At 44.5% G+C, this 23,605-nt stretch overlaps 1 protein-coding gene across 3 annotated transcripts in view; it reads right to left on the bottom strand.

Annotated features, from left to right (window-relative positions):
- Positions 1–10,578: 10,578 nt before the first annotated feature.
- Positions 10,579–23,605, bottom strand: part of CD99 (CD99 molecule (Xg blood group)) — a 53,157-nt gene continuing 40,130 nt past the window's right edge. Inside the window, exons 9-10 of one of the 3 annotated variants that reach the window (XM_055269662.2) lie at positions 13,581–13,637; positions 10,579–11,112 (exon numbers count right to left, since the gene is read on the bottom strand). In XM_055269662.2, the coding sequence (XP_055125637.1) occupies positions 11,087–11,112; positions 13,581–13,637 (83 nt within the window). In that variant the 3' untranslated portion in view covers positions 10,579–11,086. Of the gene's footprint in view, positions 11,113–13,580; positions 13,638–16,220; positions 18,754–23,605 lie in introns of those variants that run through there. The other 2 variants (XM_055269663.2, XM_055269664.2) reach the window with 2 other exon arrangements.

Here is a 23,605-nt window from a genome sequence, read left to right as displayed (position 1 = left end):
TGCTCGCTGCAGGTGTGGGAGCTGTAGCAAGTTCAAAGTCACCAACCCAGAAACCAGAGAAGACACTGGCCGCCTGTAATCTTCCTCTGCAGGACGTGACAGTACAGTGATACCCAGGGTGGGGTTAATGTTCACATCAGTGCAAAGACCTCAGTTGAAGTCTTGGCTTTTATACCTAACAAACTCAGTGACTTCCAAGAGGCATTTTTCATCCCCAGCTTTCAGTTGTCTCTGTAGGCGGCAGAACTAATATTTCAGCAGAGACGGTTGTTCAGGAAAAGCAGATGACATGTGGCTTTTTGTGTCTTTCATTTAAATCTGAGACATTTTATGTAACTACCAAAATTTACATCTTCTGTTTGAAATCTCCTTGGAGAAGAAATATGACTGGATAGCTCAGTTCAATGATTAATCCTGCTTTCACAATGGTTATAATTATATTTTTCCCTGCAGATCTGTGACTGTGTCTAATTTATCCATATACAACTCGTGGGTTAACCCTTACACTCTACCCACCATGAAGCAGTAGGCGAGAACTTAAAAAGTTAGCATTTGCAAACAGCTTTGAAGTCCTCTGGTAAATAGATTAACTGCAGGAGAAAGGGGAAAATCAGTCTTAGTTATGAGGGCAGCTTCTAAATTCCCAGAGAAGCAGGATTCATGTCAAACAGACCCAAAAGGAGAAATAAACCTTGGACTTTTCTGTCTGCAAATTTGAGCACCTGGAGTGTTAAGTCTGTTCATGTTGCTGATCTGGTGTTTGGGATTTGCCTTCTACGTAATATATTCCTCTTTTTTTTTTTTTTTTTTTTTTTGAGACAGAGTCTCACTCTGTTGCCCCGGCTGGAGTGCAGTGGTGTGATCTCAACTCACTACAACCTCTGCCTCTCAGGTTCAAGTGATTCTCCTGCCTCAGCCACCCGAGTAGCTGGGATTACAGGCACCCGACACCACGCCCGGCTAATTTCTGTATTTTTAGTAGATACAGGGTTTCACTGCATTGGCCAGGCTGGTCTTGAACTCTTGACCTCAAGTGATCCACCTGCCTCAGCTTCCCAAAGTGCTGGGATTACAGGTGTGAGCCACCACTCCTGGACTGCAACATCTTTATAAAGGTAAGTTACTTGGATGGATTAAGTTCCTGTGCACACAGGTGTGTGTGTGCACGTGTGTCTGTGTGTGTGTGCATGTGTGCGTGTGCATGTGTGTGCGTGTGCATGTGTGTGCATGTGTGTGCATGTGTGTGTGTGTGTGCATGTGTGTGTGTGTGTGCATATGGGGGAAATGCTCTAAGGCAGTTAGCTTGTGCAGTCCTAAGCTCTGAGTGGCAGAGTCCAGGGAGCGGTTGATGCGTTTAGAAAGATACTTCCTTCAAAGTCCCCTGACCCTAAAGAGGACTCACACCGTGACATCTGCTACAAAGTGGATGGACGTCAAAAACTGGATGCTGAGTTAGAGAAAACAGACACAGAAGAACGCATTGTGTAGGATTCCATTTCTCTGAAATGTCCAGAACAGGCAAATCTGCAGAGACAGAAAGCACATTGCCAGTTGCCAGGGGCTGGAAAGACGTGGGAATGGATATATTATGAGATGCATTTTGTCCCCTGCAAACTTCATATATTGAAACCGTACCTTCAGTACTTCAGAATATGACTTTCTTTGGAAATAAGATCTTTGCAGATGTATTACTTTGGTGCAAAAGTAATTGCAGTTTTCACCATTACTTTTTTTTTTTTTTTTTTTTTTTGAGACACAGCCTCACTCTGTCACCCAGGCTGGAATGCAGTGGCGTGATGCCAGCTCACTGCAACTTCTGCCTCCTGAGTTCAAGTGATTCTTCTGCCTCAGCCTCCTGAGTAGCTGGAATTACAGGCGTGCACCACCACACCCAGTTAATTTTTGCATTTTTAGTAGAGACGGGGTTTCACCATGTTGGCCAGGCTGGTCTCGAAATCCTGACCTTGTGATCCGCCCACCTCGGCCTCTCAAAGTGCTGAGATTACAGGTGTGAGCTAGCGTGCCCAGCCCCTCGCCATTACTTTTAAAGGTGAAAACCGCAATTACTTTTGCACCAACCTAATCATTAGTTAAGATGAGGTCATACTGGAACAGGATGGGCCCCAATGCAATATGATTGGTATTTTAAAAGATGAGAGAAATCTGGACACTGACATGCACACAGGGAGAAGGCCTTGGGAACATGAAGTGGGAGATTGGGGTGATGCACCTACAAGCCAAGGGATGTTGGCAGCAAACCACTGGACGCAACAGGAGGGGCATGGAATCCATTCTACCTCACAGTGTAGAAGAAATCAGCCCTGCTAGCTGGGCCTGGTGGCTCACGTCTGTAATCCCAGCACTTTGGGAGGCTGAGGTGAGCAGATCACTGGAGATTAGAAGTTCGAGACCAGCCTGGCCAACATGGTGAAACCCCATTTCTACTAAAAATACAAAAATTAGCTAGGCATGGTGGTGTGCGCCTGTAATCCCAGCTACTTGGGAAGCTGAGGCAGGAGAATCTCTTGAACCTGGGAGGCGGAGGTTGCAGTGAGCCAAGATTGTGCCACCACACTCCAGACTGGGCAACAGAAACAGAGTGAGACTTTGTCAGAAAGAAAGAGAGAGAGAGCGAGAGAGAGAGAGAAGAAAGAGAAAGAAGAAAGAAAGGAAGAAAGAAAGAAGAAGAGGAAGAAGAAGAAGAAAAAAGGAAGGAAGGAAGGAAGGAAGGAAGGAAGGAAGGAAGGAAGGAAGGAAGGAAGGAAGGGGAAGGGGAAAGTAAGGAAGGGAAGAAAGAGAAAGAAAGGAAGGAGGGAAGGCAGGAAGGGAGGAAGGGAGGGAGGAATCCACCCTGTTTGTTCCTTGATTTCAGACCTCTATGCTCCAGAACTGTGACAGCTTAACTGTCTGTTTTTCAAGCCCCCTCCCCAGTTTGAAGCATGTTTTTATGACAGCCCCAGGAAGCCAATATAAAAAACAGCTGCTAATGGGATTTCTTTTGGGGGCAGTGAAAATATCTTGGAACTAGGTACAAGTAGTGGCCACACAACACTGTGAAAGCAGCAAGCAGCCTGAATTGTTCACTTTAAAATGGTGAATTCTCCTGTCATCCCAGCACTTTGGGAGGCTGAGGCGGGTGGATCACCTAAGGTCAGGAGTTCAAGACCAGCCTGGCCAACATGATGAAACCCATCTCTACTAAAAATACACAAATTAGCCAGATGTGGTGGTGACTGCCTGTAATCCCAACTACTTGGCAGGCTGAGGCATGAGAATTGCCTGAACCCGGGAAGCGGAGGTTGCAGCGAGACGAGATCACGCCAGCCTGGGCGACAGAGACTCCGCGTCAAAAAAAAAAAAAAAAGGTTAATTCTATGATTTGTGAATTTCACCTTAATAAAAAAATGTTTCCCAAAAGGTAGTGAGGAATTAGATTAAATGGCTAAATTCAGGAAATCCTCTCAGATGTAATGAAGGCGCAAAATAATTGCTACGATTTCCCCCATGCCTAACATGTGCCAGTGTTGTAAGTATTTTACATGCTTCTTAAGGCAGGAGTAGATAAGCTTTTCTGCAGAAGGTCAGAGAGTAAAGGCGTTTAACTTTGCAAACCATATGGATTCTGCTGCAATATGTAACCAATGTCTGTGTGCCAAGTGGACTTTATGGACATAAAAATTTGAGTGTCACATAATTTTCATGCATCACGAAATACTATTGTTCTTTGGAGTTTTAAAAATTATTCAGACATGTATAAACCATTCTTGGCTGGGCACCGTGGCTCATGTCTGTAATCCCAGGACTTTGAGAGCCAGAGGCAGGCGGATCACTTGAGGCCAGGAGTTCGAGACCAGCCTGGCCAACATGGTGAAACCCTATCTCTACTGAGAATACAAAAAGTAGCTGGGCGCAGCGGTGCATGCCAGTAGTCCCAGCTGCTCAGGTGGCTGAGGCAGGAGAATCGCTTGAACCCAGGGGGCGGAGGTTGCAGTGAGCCGACATCACGCCACTGGACGCCAGCCTGGGCGACAGAGTAAGACTCCATCTCAAAACAACAATAACGACAATAATACAAAAAAATTCTTACCTCGAAAGCTGTACAAAAATTCACCGTGGGCAGATTTGGCTCCCGGGTTCTAGTTTGCCGACATCAGAGCTGTGTGTTGCGGGGGTCCTGTGGAACACAGCTTTATCGCCTCTGCTTCACTGAAGTAACCACAAGGACCACGTGGCCACATAGCTCGTCTGCAGGTCAGGGCAGGCCGTGTGCCCAGCGGTAATACAAGCAGGCTCCAGATCAGAGCACGTTAGGGGAAAAGCACTCCACTTCACCGCTCAAAGCCTCAGCTGATCAAATGCTGGGAGCTCACAGACATGGCAGAATTCACAAAGCTGATTTTAACTTTCACATCCTCAATACCTTAAAAAGCATGAATGCATCTCCTTTTCAATGTTCATGGGATGCTCCTGAAAATTCACAATTGCACTACAAAGAAAGCTTTAGCAAACTGTTTTTTTTAAGTAGAAACAAGACAGAAGAGATTCTGTTGCTGTAAAATTCGAAATAAGACTGAGAATATTCTAGGCCACACGTGATGGCTGACACCTGCGATCCCAGCACTTTAGGAGGCCGAGGTGGATGGATCACCTGAGGTCAGGAGTTTGAGACCAGCCTGGCCAACATGGTGAAACCACATTTCTACTACAAATACAAAAATTAGCCGGGTTGTGGTGGCGTGTGCCTGTAATCCCAGCTACTCGGGAGGCTGAGGCAGGAGAATCACTCGAACCGGAAAGGTGGAGGTTGTAGTGAGCTTAGATCAGGCCACTGCACTCCAGCCTGGAGGACAGAGTGAGACTCTGTCTCAAAAACAAAATAAAAAGTAATAAAAAATAAAAGAATAAAGATATTCTTATTCTGTGTCACTCTAACTTCCTAACTTTGTGATTCACCCTGGCCCACATACAGACATGGATACAACAGGTTTTTAGATATAAAATCAAGAAAAAAAATCAATCTATTCCTTTCTTAGGAGCGTTTGTCAGGAATGGGCAGGAATTAGGTAGAAAGGTGTTTTCATGTTTCATTGTTTGTAGACACTGGCTGTGATGGTTCATACTGACTGTCAACCTGATTGGATTGACACAAAGTATTGATCCTGGGTGTGTCTGTGAGGGTGTTGCCAAAGGAGATTACCATTTGAGTCAGCGGGCTGGGAAAGGCAGGCCCCCCGCTGTTAATCTGGGTGGGCAGCTGCCATCAAAGCTAGAATATAAAGCAGGCAAAAAAAAATGCAAAAAGAGACACTGGCCTCGCCTCCCAGGCTACATCTCTGTCCCGTGCTGGATGCTTCCTGCCCTCAAACATCGGACTCCAAGTTCTTCAGTTTTGGGACTGGGACTGGCTCTCCTTGCTCCTCAGCCTGCAGATGGCCTATTGTGGGACCTTGTGATCCTGTGAGTTAATACTTAATAAACTCCTCTTTGTGTGTGTATATATATATATATTCCATTAGTTATGTCCCTCTAGAGAACGCTAATATACAGCCAAATCGCTCCCCAAGGAGATGGTGCAAATTCACAGCAGTAAAATTGAAAATGGATAATGAAACCAGGAAAGCAAACAAAGCAGCAATATCACCCGGACGTTTTAAAAAACTTTTAATGTTGAGTTGACGGGAAAACAAAAGCTGAAAATACTAAATACTAGAAAATGACCATGATACCAACTCCCCATGAAAGAACCTGAGAGCTTGCAGTACACAGATGAAAACTTAGAACCTCGCGTGTTTACAACATGAAGCAAGAAAGAATGAAGATAAATGGAATGAACATTCAACTCAAGAAGTCATCCTGTGGGGAGAGTGAGTATCACATTAAAACCCCGAAAAGCAGGTGGAGGAAATTAATGCACTGAAAATTGAGAAATGATTTGCCAAATAATTTAAACATTATTTGAGAAAACTACAGTAGACAAAGATAACAAACTAATGACAGCACAAAAGAAGAAGAATGCGAGCTTCTCCATACACTTGGAGGATGCGGAAGAATTATAAACAACTACTTTGTTCTAATCTGCACCGTGATATTTGAAAACTTAAGTAAATATGAATGACTTTCCAATGAAGAAGTAGAAATACAGAAAGTTTTTTGAAAAAAAATTCATTTCCCGGCCGGGTACAGTGACTCATGCTTGTCATCCCAGCACTTTGGGAGGCCAGGGCAGGCAGATCACTTGAAGTCAGGAGTTTGAGCCAGCCTGGCCAACATGGTGAAACCCCATCTCTTCTAAAAATACAAAAATTAGCCGGGCTTGGTTGTATATGCCTGTAATCCCAGCTACTCAGGAGGCTGAGGCAGGAGAATTGCTTGAACTTGGGAGGTGGAGGTTGCAGTGAGCCGAGATTGCACCACTGGACTCCAGCCTGGGTGACAGGGTGAGACTCCACCTCTAAATAAATAAATAAATAAATATCTCTCCATCAGAGAGAAACAAAAACCCTTTGCCCCCTCTAAAACACACACACACACACACACACACACACACACACACACAGCCCACGCCCAGAAAACTTTAGCCAATCAGATTTTCCACAATAGAAAGAAGAAAATCTACCAAAATGTATGTATGAAGCACAATATTGAAACATATTACATGCAAACATATAACACACATGAATTTGACTTTTGAATATTGACACAATAATCTCAAAGAAAATAACAAAACTAACGTGTAACACCAAATAAGATTGGATTGAAGGATGATCGATTATATGGCATTATATTTAATTTATCATATTAATAAGTCAAAGTAGAAAACCATAGTCATCATGATGTATCCCAAAAAAACAACTGGTTGAATTTAATACCCATTCCTGACAAATGTTCTTAAGAAAGGAATACATTTTTCATTATTTTATAGATGCAAACCTGTTGTAACCCTCACAAAAGTGTTAGAAGAATAGATACTTTTTTCATGTTTTTTTTTTTTTTTTTTTTTTTTTAGATGGACTCTTGTTCTGTCGCCAGGCTGGAGTGCAGTGGCGCGATCTTGGCTCACTGCAACCTCCACCTCCCAGGTTCAAGCAATTATCCTGCCTCAGCCTCCCATGCCCAGCTAATTTTTGTATTTTTAGTAGAGACGGGGTTTCACCATGTTGGCCAGGATGGTCTTGATCTCCTGACCTCTTGATCCAGCTGCCTCGGCCTCCCAAAGTGCTGGGATTACAGGCGTGAGCCACCGCACTCGGCCTTTTTCATGATTTTATATATGAAAACCTTTTGTATCCCCACAAAAGTGTTAGAATAATATTTTTTTCCTAATTTTATATATGAAAATCTGTTGTATCCCCACGAAGTGTTAGAAGAATAGATGCATTTTTTCATGATTTATATATGAAAACCTGTTGTATCCCCACAAAATGTTAAAAGAATAAATTTTTTCATAATTTTATATACAAAAGCCTGTTGTATCCATGACTGTATGTATGCCCATATGAATCATGAATTAAGGAAGTTAACATGGCACAGAATTAACATAAGTAGGTAGTTTAAATATATAAAATATTAAAGATACAAATCAATATAAAAATATGAAAACACTATGAAGAGATACAAAAGAAGTCAACTAAAAAAACAGATGTATCGGGCCGGGCGCAGTGGCTCACACCTGTAATCCCAGCATTTTGGCAGGTCGAGGTGAGCGGATCACGAGGTCAAGAGATCGAGACCATCCTGGCCAAAATGGTGAAACCTTGTCTCTGCTAAAAATACAAAAATTAGCTGGGCATGGTGGCCTGTTCTCTTCTCTGCAACACATGACAACTTTTCCACATTGAGAATTGTTTCCCCATTAAGGCTTCCAAAATACATGTCTCTATGAAAGCTTGGAGAGGGCTCCACTTGCATTCTGTGCTCATCTCATAGAGATTTAAAGTCCTGATATTCGGAATGGGATTGACGTCATAAACTTTCCTCCACCAGAAAATGAGGATATCATCAGTACGTCCTCAGTCGCACAAGCAGGCTAACGTGAAGCTGTTAAAACAGTCATCCAGAGAAAGGCAATTTCAAGGGAATGTCTCATTTTGCCACTGATGATGGTGTTAAAAACTGACTGCTGCACATCACAGAAGCTAGGTTTCCCATGAACCTCTCTATGCATACCCATGTCAAAAATCGTCTGATTTGGGGAAAGAGGTTGGATGAAGGAGTCAGTCATAAATGCTGGGTCTTTCTCATTTCTAAGCTCAAAAACTCCGCCTTCAATGTCAGTTCTGGGTGGGAGTCATCCAAGCAGTCCCCCTGCTGTTGAGGATTCGACACCTTGTCACATCCCATCATTCTCAGGGTATTGATGGGCACAGCCAGCTGGCTTTTTCTGGCATTGGAGTCATTTCTTCTGATTTTGACACTAGTGATAACTTGGAGTGTGTAAAATCGGGTGAACACAGTGGCGGGAACCCCTTGGTTCTTACCCTTTCATTGCTTCCTTGAGCAAATACCTATAGGATGCCACCTGTGGTGCAGGTGTGTGGAGATGACCTTCTAGATTCTCCAGGATGTACTGACACATCACAAATGCCTCATCCTCTCCACCCTTGAGGGGGCCAACCATGAACGTGGATGTTTAATTGTTTAAGGACACTGCCAGTCCATTCCCCATAGAAGTTTCGCAAATGCCCAGGACTTAAATGATGTCTCAGATCTGTTTCCTAAGAGCCCTACAAGCTTTCTGATTATTGCCAATCTCTTAGTTGAAAAATGATGTCAAATGGGCTATCTTCGTAAAATCATCTGCGTTCCATTTCTGGAAAACATTTGAATTGCCCTTTGTTTTTATATGGGTGTTGGGTCCTTTTCTTATTGACCTATAGGGACTGTTGACGCCTTAGTGAAGTAGGTGGCAGATACTCTTTTTCACTTAATCCTTAGTCTGGTGAATCTTCAAGGGCCGAAAGCTGGATTAACCAGCAAGCCTGGCCGCTTTGCTGAGTGACCAATGACACGTTATCAAGTTACAGGGTGGTGTTTCTAGTCCTCCCCAATGAATCATCAAGAAGTGTCTTTGAGGTGAGATTCTTCACACTGACTAACTTTAGAATAATAAAAAGAAAAAAATACATTAAATCTGTTCTCATTCTATGAATAACACTGACATTTTTGTAAGTATTATAACCATACTATCCACAGAAATGGCTCATTAAACAAGAAGCAGAATAGTAAAAAGTAGTAAAAAAAAAAAAAAAAGGTATTTTTTTTAGATATGTCAAATTAGGGCTTATTTAGAAATAAATCTATACTTCCAAGAAATCTGTCAACAAGACTTATTTTTTTGTGGGGGTGGATGTCTGTCTTTGTAGATGATTCATTTTAATTTCTCATGGACATAAAAATAAACATGATTTTATTGAAAGTGGGTTATTTGAAAAATAGAGTTTAAATTATATGGCTTGTTGGATCATTAAATACCTGGGTAAAACAACTCTGTTTCATTATTTTGGAACTTCTATGTAAAGAAAGTCCTATGATTTGGGGAATGATGATTAAAAAGTTATTTAAGGGCTGGGCCAGGCACGGTGGCTCACACCTGTAATCCCAGCACTTTTGGAGGCCTTGGCAGGCTGATCACTTGAGGTCACGAGTTTGAGACCAGCCTGGCCAACATGGTGAAACCCAGGCTCTACTAAAAATAGAAAAATTAGCCGGGTGTGGTGGCACACGCCTGTAGTCCCAGCTACTTGGGAGGCTGAAGCAGGAGAATCACTTGAACCCAGGAGGCAGAGGTTGCAGTGAGCCAAGATCGCCCCACTGCACTCCAGCCTGGGTGACAGAGCAAGACTCTGTCTCAAAAAAAAAAAAAAAAAAAAGTTATTTAAGGGCTAATAGAACATAGAATAAAATGCTTTATAAATTTTTGAAATAATAGTATTTAGAATAGTATGGTAGTTGCTGGTATCAGAGCCAATCTCTAACTTCTTAAGGAGACAGGCTTTTCTGTGATTTATTCTGCAGTGTTTACTGAGCTTCAATACATGCCAGGCAGTGTCAGTAAACAAAAAGACCCTTGACTCATTCATTCTTTTTAACAAGGCAGAAGATCATTACAATCTGGGCCATAATGTATTTAACCAACCCACTTAAGCTGTGGTCAAGTCTTCAGTGTGCGGAAAATGCGGTACATCTTGTACATCTTAGGAAGTACAGTATCTGGATGTAGGGTCTACCTGGATTTAGAGGAGTATCTGGATACAGAGGAGTATCTGGAAGCAGGGAGCATCTGGACTCAAGGGGATACCTAGCTGCAGGGAGAGTATCTGGAAACAGAGAGTATCTGGATGAAGGAGAGTATCTGGCTGGGAGTATCTGGGTGCAGAAGAGTACCCATCCCGATGTGGCAGGACACGGGAAAGGAAAAGAGCCCAACAAGGACATTTTGGAAATAAAGAGCTAGCACTCCGGCTGGAAATCTGCCTTAAAGCCCTAGAAGAAGACAACTTGGCACCCGTCCTGTAATTTACCACAGCCTTCTGTCACATCCACCCATGGCAAAACATTTAAGTAAAAAAAAAAAAGTCCTTGCTTTCTAATTTCTTTTTATTAGTCTGATATGAAAAAGAAATATCCCTACAAATGAGAGAAATATTGAAGAAACAAATGGAAGGGCTTACCTTATTTTAATTAAAAAAAAGTCAGGGCTACCAGGGAAGTTTCAGACGTGCTCAATGGACACGTGATTTGTAAACAGCCGAGATTCTGGGGGACGGGGGGATGCCTCGGTGGGGTGGACATTTGAGTTACGGGGACTTAACAACGGCCAGCCTTTCACATCCCACGGGAAACCGCCCCCACTGGGCCTTGGAGAATGGGGGTCCAAGTGCCTATCCCCCTTTGGATGTAAAATTCATCGCTAGTGAACACCACCCGCCCAGCAACAAGCAAAGCGCGTCGCAAGATTAAAACAAACAATCCGCCGTGAACAGAAGGCCTCCATCTCTGCTCTCACGCAGGTGTCCTTCGGGGAGGAGCCTCAGGCAGCTGTTCTAACCCTGCTGCCAACGCCTGGGCTGTTTCTGCCGACGATCTTCTATTTCTCTAAAAGAGTACGTTGAACTGTGGGAGACAGAGACAAAAGAAAGTCATTCCCAGTTCCCTGAGCACTCACGTGGACACAGTTTCTAAAACTTTCAGGAGCCAGTGGTTTTATTTCTGCATAAGAAAAATGGGCCCAAAACTCAACACGAAAAAGCAAAACCCTAAATCTCAATCAATTCAATCAATTTCATTGAATGATGCCATTCATAAAAAAAAAAAAAAAATGGATACTGCAGAAAAAGCAGAAGGAAAACGGCAGAAGGCAATTTCCACTAACGACGTCACAGAGACACTAACAAATGCCTATAACTTACCAAATGGAAGAATAAATCTTCTAAATGAGAGTGTGTAGTTTTTATTGATTTGCAACGATGCTGGGCTAACATTTTCTGGTCCATTCATGTAAGTTTTGGCAACTTTATTCTGCATGTCAGTCTTAAAAGTATTTTGGAGGGAGAAGCTGGGATTTGGAAGAAGGAACTAAGAACAATGGTGGCAGAAAACACTGGAATGCCAAGCCCTTCAAGTAACGAGGGCCCCACACATATATACCAATGTACTGGCTAATGAAGCCAGACAACTTCATTACAGTGGGCCGAAGAAATCTTCTGTTTAAGATACAGCTTGTTCTAAACATCTTTCCCTGACTCGAAAGAGCAGTCAACAAGACACTAACTTTCTTTTATTATTATTTTTGAGACAGAGTTTTGCTCTTGTTGCCCAGGCTGGAGTGCAATGGCGCGATCTTGGCTCACCACAACCTCTGCCTCCTGGGTTCAAGCGATTCTCCTGCCTCAGCCTTCCGAGTAGCTGGAATTACAGGCATGCGCCACGATGCCTGGCTAATTTTTTTTTTTTTAAGTAGAGACGGGGTTTCTCCATGTTGGTCAGGCTGGTCTCAAACTCCCAACCTCAGGTGATCCACCCGCCTCAGCCTCCCAAAGTGCTGGGATTACAGGCATTAGCCACCACGTCGGGCGAGACACCAACTTTCTAGAAGTCTCTACCTTTAAAATTGAATGACAGGCACGGTGGCTCATGCCTGTAATCCTAGCACTTTGGGAGGCCAAGGTGGGCAGATCACTTGAGGTCAGGAGTTCAAGACCAGTCTGGGCAACATGGCGAAAGCCCCGTCTCTACTAAAAATAGAAAGAAAATTAGTGGGGCATGATGGCGGGTGCCTGTGGTCTCAGCTACTCAGTAGGCTGAGGAAGGAGAATCACTTGAAACTGGGAGGCAGGGGTTGCAGGGAGCACAGGTCGCACCACTGCACTCCAGCCTGGGTGACAGAGAAAGACTCCATCTCAAAAAGAAAAAAAATTAAAATACTTTAAATCATTTCATTAAAAATACCTCTCATTTGACAGCTGCTATTAAAAATAAATGCTGCATCTCTCAGGCAAATGAGAAGGTTCCAATGTATGCACAAATAAAACAAAAAAACACATGCACATATATACACACATAAATTTTTTTCTTGCCATTTTCAAAAGTGGTTCTGATGGCAAAATGCCTGCCTTTTACCCCGAGAAGCTTCTCACGAATTAAAGTCTCTTCTTAACCACATTTTCCACCTGGCTGAGAGGATTTTTAGAAGGTGATAGCAGGCTGGGTGCGGTAGTTCACGCCTGGAACCCCAGCACTCTGGGAAGCTGAGGTGGGAGGGTTTCTTGAGCTCAGGATGGGCAACCTAGTGAGAGCTTGTCTCTACAAAATAAAAAAAAACAAATCAACTGGGCATGGTGGCGCACGCCTGTGGTTCCAGCTAATCAGGAGGCTGACGTGGGAGGATCCCTTGAGCCCAGGAGGTCGAGGCTGCAGTAAGTTATGATCGTGCCACTGCACTCCAGCCTGGGCGACACAGTGAGACCCTATCTCTAACAACAACAAAAAAAAGTTGACAGCAAAACTTAACAAGTTATATTTCAGGAGACGGACTTTTAATTCCCAGTGCACACCAGCCAGCTGTGGACTTCCCGACGATGCACCAATCGTGTGCCACTTGGAACTTTTTTTTTTTTAAACAGTCTCACTGTGTCGCCCAGGCTAGAGTGCAATGGCACGATCTCGGCTCACTGCAACCTCTACCTCCCAGGTTCAAGCGATTCTCCTGCCTCAGCCTCCCAAGTAGCTGGGATTACAGGTGCCCACCACCACACTCAACTAGTTTTGTATTTTTAGTAGAGACAGGGTTTCACCATGATGGCCAGGCTGGTCTCGAACTCCTGGGAAAACTTCCTTAATATTTTGTTAAACAGAGACTTAGGCACATATAGGTCTTCTCTGAAGGCCCAGGCCCTAGGAAGTTTACACATTCATTGTCTTTTGAAAGTATCCCTCAAAAGCAACAAGACATAAAAGAAGACATTCAAAGCCATGCAACCAAATTTGAGAATGTGAGCAGGACAGCAAGATGGGAGAGGATGGAGAAGACAGAATGGGAACACTGGCCACGTGTGCAAGCCGCCGTTCCTCGTCCTTCTTACCAGCTGGCTCTGCATTGGCATTCCGGTGGCTCTCCATGTCCACCTCCCCTTGTTCTGCTGAAAACAAGAAGAAAACACACAGACAGACTCAGTGCAACAGAGAACCCACTCCTCAAAATACACACAGAACATTTGGGCTTTCCCAAGGTCGACACTCCCATTGCTTGGATGAGGGCACTCAGTTCTGAACTCCAAGGCCCACTGGGAACATGGAATCTAACACTCATCTAAGTGAAGACTTTGCCAGTATTTTTTCATGCATGGCACAGGCAGAGATGAACTTCAACAGGGTAATCCAAGCAGCTTCATTTTCCTCTATTTTAAAAGTTGCTTTCTTCTCCCTAAACACTGAGGAACACACACATGGAAGCTCTTTCTATAAAAAAAAAAAAAAAAAAGTACGTGCATCTATGAAAATAAGATTCTTATTTATAACTGCCCCAAACTCATCAAACAAATGCAGACGGCTGGGCTCATGCCTGTAATCCCAGCACTTTGGGAGGCTGACGCAGGTGGATCACTTGAGGTCAGGAGTTCGAGACCAGCCTGGCCAGCATGGTGAAACCCTGTCTCTACTAAAAAATACAAAACTTAGCTGGGGGTGGTGGCGTGCACCTATACTCCCAGCTACTCAGGAGGCTGAGGCAGGAAGATCGTTTGAACCCAAGAGGTGGAGGTTGCAGTGAGCTGAGATCACACTACTGCACTCCAGCCTGGGTGACACAGCAAGACAGTCTCAAAATAAAAATAAAAATAAATAAATAAAAATAAATGCAGAGGCTGGGCACGGTGGCTCACACCTATAATCCCAGCACTTTGGGAGGCCCAGGAGGGCGGATCACGAGGTCAAGAGATCAAACCCATCCTGGCCAACATGATGAAACTCCGTCTCTATTAAAAATACAAAAATTAGCTGGGCGTGGTGGCGTGCACCTGTAGTCCCAGCTACTTGGGAGACTGAGGCAGGAGAATCGTTTGAACCCAAGAAGTGGAGGTTGCAGTGAGCTGAGATCGTGGCACTGCACTCCAGCGTGGGTGACAGAGCAAGACTGTCTCAAAATAAAAATTAAAATAAATAAAAATAAATGCAAAGAATCTCAGCAGATTAGCATCTTTTCAGTACCTGGGGAAAGGGGACTTTCTTCCTTTACCCACCTCCACCGATCATCCTTCTCAGGTTGAATTGGCTCTCCTGTCCCCCCTTCTACCTCCCTCAGAATGCAGAGAGGTGAGTGAGGACTCAGACCACTAAGAGCTGCCCTAGCCGTCAAAGGACAAGACAGCCAAGGGGTCTTGTGTACCCGGTTTTCTTCCTCCTCCAGCATTTTTTCCCAGTCTTGTTTCTATTCCCAAATTTCTTTTTTAATTTATTTATTATTATTATTTTTTTTTTGAGACAGTCTCGCTCTGTCACCCAGGCTGGAGTGCAGTGGCGCCATCTCAGCTCACTATAACCTCCGCCTCCCGGGTTCAAGCGATTCTCCTGCCTCAGCCTCCAGAGTAGCTGCGATTTCAGGTATGCACCACCACGCCTGGCTAATTTTTTGTATTTTTAGTAGAGATGGGGTTCCACCGTGTTAGCCAGGATGGTCTTGATCTCCTGACCCTGTAATCTGCCCACCTCGGCCCTCAAAGTACTGGGATTACAGGACTGAGCCACCGCGCCCGGCCCTCTATTCCCAAATTTCCATTAAAAAATGTTTCAAACATGCCGCAATGCAAACAGGGTCGACTCCCCAAATGTTGTCGGTGTCGCTTCTTTATGGACCCACAGCATAAGCCAACAGAATTGGAAACGCGTAAGAGATGCACAGATCAATAGGTATTTATTTATTTCCAGTGTTGGGTGAAGGAACACCCACGTTTTCAACACAAAGGGAAGCAGCAGAAGCTCATCCAATCTGTGGCCATGCGTTTCCCACTCACAAAGACCGTGCTGTTTGTAAAACGGCCCCATCTGTGGTTCAAATGCCTTCGTAAAGGAACACGTCTGTATGGTGCAGGAGCGTAACTTTTTTTTTTTTTTTCTTTTTGAGACAGAGTCTTGCTCTGTCGCCCAGGCTGGAACACAGTGGCGCGATCTTGGCTCACTGCAACCTCCGCCTCCAGGGTTCACGTTATTCTCCTGCCTCAGCCTCCCAAGTAGTTGGGACTACAGGCGCCCGCCACCATGCCCAGCTAATTTTTTGTATTTTTAGTAGAGACGGGGTTTCACCGTGTTAGCCAGGATGGTCTCGATCTCCTGACCTCGTGATCTGCCTGCCTCGGCCTCCCAAAATGCTGGGATTACAGGCGTGAGCCACTGTGCCGAGCCAGCAGCGTAACTTTTAATGACAGCAGCAATGACAGCCTCGCCAGTTTTACTACGTGAACTCCACAGTTTCAACTGTTCTCCCCTAACCACTAAATGACTCCCACATGAAGAGGCCAAATTCTTTGATTTAAGAAAAAGAGATGAAAACCCCCCAAAGAGAAAAACATTTGAAACGATCCGGAAATGTTCACCACAAACGTCATTTGTTCTGCCAGTGGCAAGTTGTCAACACGGGTGCATTTTGCAGCAAACTGTCCTGGCTAGAAATTGAAAACCTGCATTCATTTCAGAGGACAAATAATTTCTCCCTCTCCCTTCATTGGTTAAAAAGCATAAAAGATATTCTTTTTATTGCTGTAATTTTATAAAACACTACATAAAAGCTGGCAAGTTTTAAAGAGGGGAAAAGTCCATTGAAAAGTATAAAGTCTCACAAGGGCAAAGTCCATCTGGGGCAACAGTTCCAACATCACGGACCTCTCAGGAGGAGAACTGGTCTCATGAGATGCTCTGTACACCCCCACCCATGTACCCTTCCTGTCAAAACTTAGACCAAGCACACCACATCTGACAAGTCAACTTCAAACAATTCGTGGTGCTTTTCTTTCAGGCTAGAAATCATCTGTAGCTATTAGAACCATTAAGCAAAGCAATGGTTTCCTATGGGAAATGGGTCCCTATGCTTTGTGAAGATATATTTATACACACACACACCATGCACTTGGGGCCAATCCTGAGACCATACATCTGAGGATTACTGTCTAGCAGTGGCTAATCTTTAAGCAGTGTTAGGACAGACACTCTGGGAAACATGCAGGACATTCTGGACTCAGTCCTGTGGTCACTGGGGGGCAGCTTTCATTGCATCAGACTTGAGACACCTTGGGACACATCCTTCAAAGAGTAGGGGGCTGTAAAGGTGACCTCTGTGAGAAGGTGACCAGACCCATGTGGGTCAAGGTTTTGTGCCCTCACACCATACAGTGCCCCAACAGAGGAGGATCAAACCATCCGTGCTCAGCTAGAACTACGGCTCAATCATAAGGGAGGCTGTGCCTCATTTCCACAAGAGGGCAAATAAGAAAAGTAAAAGAAGTAAGAAAAAATTAAAAGGAATATGAAAAAAAGGAAAATAAGAAAAAAAATCAGAAAAGTCAAAGAAATAAGAGGAAAAGAATGAAGAAAAACAGAGAAGAAATAAAAGTAAAAACAGAAAAATAAGTAAAAGAAATAAGATAAAAAGAAAAAGCAGGCCGGGTGCGGTGGCTCACGCCTGTAATCCCAGCACTTTGGAAGGCCGAGGCGGGCGGATCACCTGAGGTCAGGAGTTCGAGACCAGCCTGACCAACATGGAGAAACATTGTCTCTACTAAAAATACAAAATTAGCCAGGCGTGGTGGCACATGCCTATAATCCCAGCTACTAGGGAGGCTGAGGCAGGAGAATTGCTTGAACCTGGGAGGCGGAGGTTGCGGTGAGCCAAGATCGTGCCATTGCACTCCAGCCTGGGCAACAAGAGTGAAACTCCGTCTCAAAAAAAAAAAGAGGAAAACAAATAAGAAAAAAGAAATGAGAAAAAAAAATAAGAAAAAAGAAAAAGGGCCAGGCACAGTGGCTCACACCTGTAATCCCAGCACTTTGGAAGGCTGAGGCAGGCAGATCACCTGAGGTCAGAAGTTCAAGACCAGCCTGGCCAACATGGAGAAACCCCGTCTCCACTAAAAATACAAAAATTAGCTGGGTGTGGTGGTGTGCGCCTGTAGTCCCAGCTACTCGGGAGGCTGAGGCAGGAGAATCGCTTGAACCCAGGAGGTGGAGGCTGCAGTGAGCCAAGATTGCACCATTGCATTCCAGCCTGGGCAACAGAGTGAGACTCCAATTCAAAAAAAGAAAAAAGAAAAATGAAAAAAGAAGAAAAGTAAGAAAAGAAAAAGAAATAACATATAACAAATAAGAAAAGTAAAATAAATAGAAGGAAAAGAAGTAAGAAAAAATGAAAAGAAAGAAAAAAAGAAATAAGAAAAGTAAAAGAAAGAAAAAAAGTTAAAATCAATTACACTGAAGAACAAGTTGGTGGACTTTGGAAATGGAAGGAAAATCCAGGTACAATTTGTGTGTTTCAGGGACATGAGAGAATCCAAGGAAGGCACCCGCAGAGGCTCTGTGCTCAAATGTGTGAATAGGCACCTGACCACCCACCAATTCCCAACAGGCCTTAGAGTGTGAAGATCAGGAGATGTTTAGGTGATTCCTCAACATATGAATTTTGTTTTTCTAGGAACTAAGATGTGCACCTGTTTGGAACACTGATCACAGAAAGAGTTAAGAACCACTTCATAGGAAGTGCAGTGAGAAATGCAAGCCAAGGGCTGAAAAGGTTGAAGATTTAAAAACCCATGCATGACCTGGAAGGTCAAATCCTTAGGACGTGAGTGAGCTTAACCTAGGACACTGCAGGGAAGAGGGTGGCCACCCCGGGCCCGTTTGTTCCCTTGGCAGGGATGGACTTAGGGACAAAACTCATTAAAACATGGAAGTCACTGCCCCGTTTCTGTTAGATTTCCATTTAAAAGAAAATATCTGCATTTCTCTTCATTTTCTGAAGCTCTTATGCAGAAATATGATTTGCTATAATGAGCTTCTGTGCATCAAGAAAGGCAAAAGCATATGGAACTGAAGGCAGAGAATCTGCCATGTGATTGAGAATCCCATCATGGTGGGAATTTGCCAGCAGGGTGAGGGGAGCGGTAGATGGAAGGGTTTGCTTTAAGGCTGCGTCTTAGCAGATAAAACGATTACGGTCAGGACGCTCCGCAGGCCTGGGCTGGGTTCTCTGCTCACCCCTAGGTCTTCAGCCATCTGAAATGGAAGGTTGAAAAAGACAAAAAATAATAATAAAAAAAGTAAACTGGTGCTGGGTCTGCTTTTGCTGTGCACTGGGGATCCCAGCAGCAGGGAAGTGTTAGAGAGAGCTGCTCTGAGCAAGGAAGTAACGGGATAGAGGCTCAAAGTGTGAGAGTGGGAAGTGGAAACCAAAATTAAGGAGTGGAGGAAGGGAGAGACAGAGGAAGGCAGGGAGGGAGGCAGGGAACAGGGAGAGCAGGAGAGAAGAAGGAAGGAGGGATGGGGGGAAAGAGGGAGGAAGGGAGGAAGGCAGAAAGAGAGGGAAGGAACGAGGAGGGAAGGAGGTTGGAAAAAAGGAAGCAGGGAGGTATGGAAGAAGAGAGGGAGGAAGAAGTGAAGCAGGGAGGAAGGAAATGAGGGAGGGAGGGAGGAAGAGAAGGAGAGAGGGAAGGAGGGAAGGAGGGAGAGAAGAAAGAAGGAAGGAAAGAGACATGTAAGAAAAGGAGAGATGGATGAAGAGAGACAGAAAGAATAGAGAGAAAAAAAGAAAGGAAGGAAGGAAAGGAGGCAGGGATGGAGGGAGGAAAAAGGAAAGAAGGAGGGAGGGATGGAAGGAAAGGAAGAAAGGAAGAGAGAAAAAAAGAGGCACGTAAGAAGAAAAGAGAAGGAAGAAAGGAAGACAGAGAAAAGGAAGAGAGAAAAAGGAAAAAAGGAGGAAAAGAATGGATGGAAGGGAGGGAGGAAGAAAGAGGGAGAGTTCAAGAAAGAATGAAAAAGAGAGAGGGAGAACTGAGGGCAAAGGAAGAAAGAGAAAAGCAGGGAAGGAAGAGAGAAAAGAAGGTGGGGGGAAGAAAGGAGGAGGGAAGGAAGAAAGGCAGAGAAGAAGAAAGAGAAAGAAGGAGACAGGGAGAGCCAATCGCCCATCTTGCCAAAGCCTCAAGAAACCCACTGTGAGCCCAGGACCCTGGTAAACAGAGCGGCAGGACCAGCCACCACAGCCAAACGACAGCGTCCTGAACACCCCGTGCCAGCCACGGAAGCTGGGCTCTGTGGGAAGCAGTCAGGCTCCGTGCGGTTAGTGGTCTGAGCCAGGTCCTCTGCAAAGCCAACACACCCAGATGCAAAGTCACAGATCTCGAGTGCATGAGAGAAGCAGCTTAAACAGGCCCCTTCATATCAACGTGGACAAAAATCAGGAGAAGCCCAAGCACCACAAATTCAAATCTGTAGGAAGGGAGGAAGGGAGGTTGGTGCAAAAGTAATTGTGGTTTTTGCCATTAAAAGTAATGGCAACATAGCAAGACTGTCTCTACAAAAAAAGGTAAAAAATTAGCCGGGAGCCACCACACTCAGCTATTTTTTTTTTTACATTTTTTGTAGACACGAGGTCTTGCTATGTTGCTATTACTTTTAATGGCATAAACTGCAGTTACTTTTGCACCAACCTACAACAGACAGAGCCATCTGATTCCACAAGGAGTTTCTAATCTGTGAACCCCAAAATATAACACTGCGAAGCTTCTCAGTCAAACTATATCCAGTCACAGGATTTGATGAAGGCATCTCCTTGTTGGAAAGATGCGGAAGACTCACCTATGTACCCACTCACCTGGGACTAATTCTAATACAAATTTAACAAACACCACAAATTTCAATGCAATGACACAGTCCCGGAAAATAAGCCTGTCTGGTAGAATAACAGTATCCCCAAAACTGGGCATGGTTTCTTTTTTCTTTTCTTTTCTTTTTTTTTTTTTTTTTTGAGACAAAGTCTCACTCTTGTCCCCAGGCTGGAGTGCAGTGGCTCGATCTCGGCTCATTGCAACTCTGCCTCCTGGGTTCAAGTGATTCTCCTGCCTCAGCCTCCCGAGTACCTGGAATTACATGTGTGCACCACCACGCCTGGCTAATTTTTGTATTTTTAGTAGAGCCGGGGTTTCACCATGTTGGCCAGGACGGTCTCAAACTCCTGACCTCAGGTGATCCACCCGCCTTGGCCTCCCAAAGTGCTGGGATGACAGGCATGAGCCACTGCGCCTGGCCCATGGTTTCTTGAAGGACCAGGGCATGGTATACTCATATCCTTCTTATGAAATCTCCAAGCTCCCCATGAACCTATGGGGTTGCCAGATCTCAAAATCACCATCCCGGAAATTGAACCCATAAAGCGAAATCCTGCCAGAGGCTGAGGGCTCTGACATCTTTCGTCTTCTGGATAACTCGATCCTACATTGCAATTCCATGTCTACTAACAAAACCATGTCACTGAGATAAACATTAAACTCATTTTATAATTCAGTTATAAAAACCAAGCTGTGAGTGGGATGCAGCTGGAAAGGTCCTCTTTTGAGGTAGGGTCTTGGTATTTATAGAATAGTGCCTTGTTTTCATTTTCTTTTTCTTTCTTTTTCTTTTTTTTTTTGAGACAGAGTCTCGCTCTGTTGTCCAGGCTGGAGTGCAGTGGCACAATCTTGACTCACTGCAACCTCTGCCTCCCGGGTTCAAGCAATTCCCTGCTTCAGCCTCCCCAGTAGCTGGGATTACAGGTGCCCGCCACCATGCTCACCTAATTTTTGTATTTTTAGTAGAGTCGGGGTTTCACCATCTCTTGCTTCTCTTGTTATGCTTTATTTTCTTTTTGGCCCTTTGTTTTGTGCATTTACAAAAGGCCAAGAAAATCAATCCCCAGACAACTAGAAAGCAAAGCAGGAATTGAAAGTTGGACCTTCTGTTAGTTTGGCATCAGAATAAAAGACTTTTGAAAATATTAGAAGAAAATTAGCCTATAGCATCTCAGTAGTATAAAGTGAATCTTGGACTGCCCTAAGCCAATTCTTTAGAATGGATGCTTTTTTAAAAAACATCATTTTGGGGGCCGGGCGCGGTGGCTCATGCCTGTAATTCCAGCACTTTGGGAGGCCGAGGCGGGCGGATCACAAGATCAGGAGATCAAGACCATCCTGGCTAACACGGTGAAACCCCGTCTCTACTAAAAATATGAAAAATTAACTGGGCGTGGTGGCATGCGCCTGTAGTCCCAGCTGCTCGGGAGGCTGAGGCGGGAGAGTCACTTGAACCTGGGAGGCGGAGGCTGCAGTGAGCCGAGATGGCACCATTGCACTCCAGCCTGGGTGACAGAGCGAGACTCCATCTCAAAAACAAACAAACAAACAAAAAAAAAGTTATTTTTATTTTTTATCTAGAGACAGGGTCTCTGTCTGTCGTCCAGGCTGGAGTGCAGTGTTGCAAACATGGCTTACTGCAGCCTCCAATTCCTGGGCTCAAGCAATCCTCACACCTCAGCCTCCAGAGTAGTTGGGACCACAGGCAGGCACAAGCACGCCCAACTAAGTTTTCACATTTTTTGTAGAGATGAGGTTTTGCTATGTTGCCCAGGTTTATCTTGAACTCCTGGGCTCAAGCAATCCTCTTTCCTCGGACTCCCAAAGCGCTGGGATTACAGGTGTGGGCCACCACGCCGGGACACATTTGCTTTTGTTCTTGAAAAATCTAGGAAAATTGTTTCTACCCAGTGAGAGCTTTCATTGTTCATGCCTGCCCCACCTCCTGCAATGAAAAAAGGTAATGCTTCCACCCAAGACCAAGACCCAGGGGTCAGGGGGCAGAGAAGGTAGAGGAAAAGTTGGTTTTCCTTTTCCCAATTCTATTTCCAAATTTTTGACAAAATCAAGTCTATTAAGCCTCCTGGGTGCTTTCCCAAGTTTGTGTGTCTTCGGATGTGATATGGTGAGCCTCTGTGTCCCCACCCAAATCTCATCTTGAAGTGTAATTCCCATAATTCCCACATGTCCAGGGAGAGACCAGGTGGGGGTCGCTGAATCATAGCGAAGGTTCCCCCGTGCTGTTCTCATGATAATGGGATGGTGCCTTATGTCCCCTTCTGCCATGACTGTAAGTTTCCCGAGGCCTCCCTGGCCATGCTGAACTATGAATCAATTAAACCTCTTTCCTTCATGAATTATCCAGTCTTAGGCAGTTCTTCATAGCAGTGTGAAAACAGACTAATACAGGATGTGAATATGAAATAGCATTACAAGATCCCAAAAGTTCCTACGTCTGCACGCACAAGGTAATAAACATCCTTTGCAACTCATGAATCCAATTTGGGTTGACCTAAAGATTTTCAGAGAATCATCAATCAGAGATTTCATAGTTTAATGCAAAAGCGTTCAACAATTGTCTGGGATTCTAAAAAAGAGGCTGGGTGCTTTGACTCACGCCTATAATCCCAGCACTTTGGGAAGCCAAGGTGGGGGGATCACCTGAGGTCAGGAGTGTCCAACATGGTGAAACCCCATCTCTACTAAAAATACAAAAATTAGCCAGGTGTGGTGATACGCACCTGTAATTCCAGCTACTTTGGAGGCTGAGGCAGGAGAATTGCTTGAACCCGGGAGGCAGAGGTTGCAGTGAGCCAAGATTGCACCACTGCACTCCATTCTGGGCAACAGAGCGAGACTCCGTCTCAAAAAAAAAAGGAGCCAGAGAGTTTGAAATACAATATCTAGAATATTACACACTCTGTCCTGGCAAACAAGCCTTCCTGATCTCTTGGTTGAATATTACGCTGTGAGTTGAACAGTTTCAGAAAAGAAAAAGAAATGTCATTGAAAAGCAAACACAAATTCCCTTCCATTGAGTCCCTACTGTTTTAACCTCTCCGCTACTTGGAGGAGAAGCAAGAGGGGAGAAGAATGTTTTGCTGTTTGCTTTTTTCCAACGTGGTTCTAATCGTAGGTCTCTTATAGGCATCTCCTTGAATGTGGTCATCTGTCCATTTGGGTCCCGCTCAACACTGCCATTCAATCAACCAAACACCAGCTGGGCACCGTGGCTCACGCCTGCA

Source organism: Symphalangus syndactylus, chromosome Y (genome assembly GCF_028878055.3).
Source record: "Symphalangus syndactylus isolate Jambi chromosome Y, NHGRI_mSymSyn1-v2.1_pri, whole genome shotgun sequence".
Taxonomy (NCBI): domain Eukaryota; kingdom Metazoa; phylum Chordata; class Mammalia; order Primates; family Hylobatidae; genus Symphalangus; species Symphalangus syndactylus.
The sequence above is the reverse complement of the archived record's forward strand: the minus strand, read 5'-3'. Positions and strand labels throughout refer to the sequence as shown.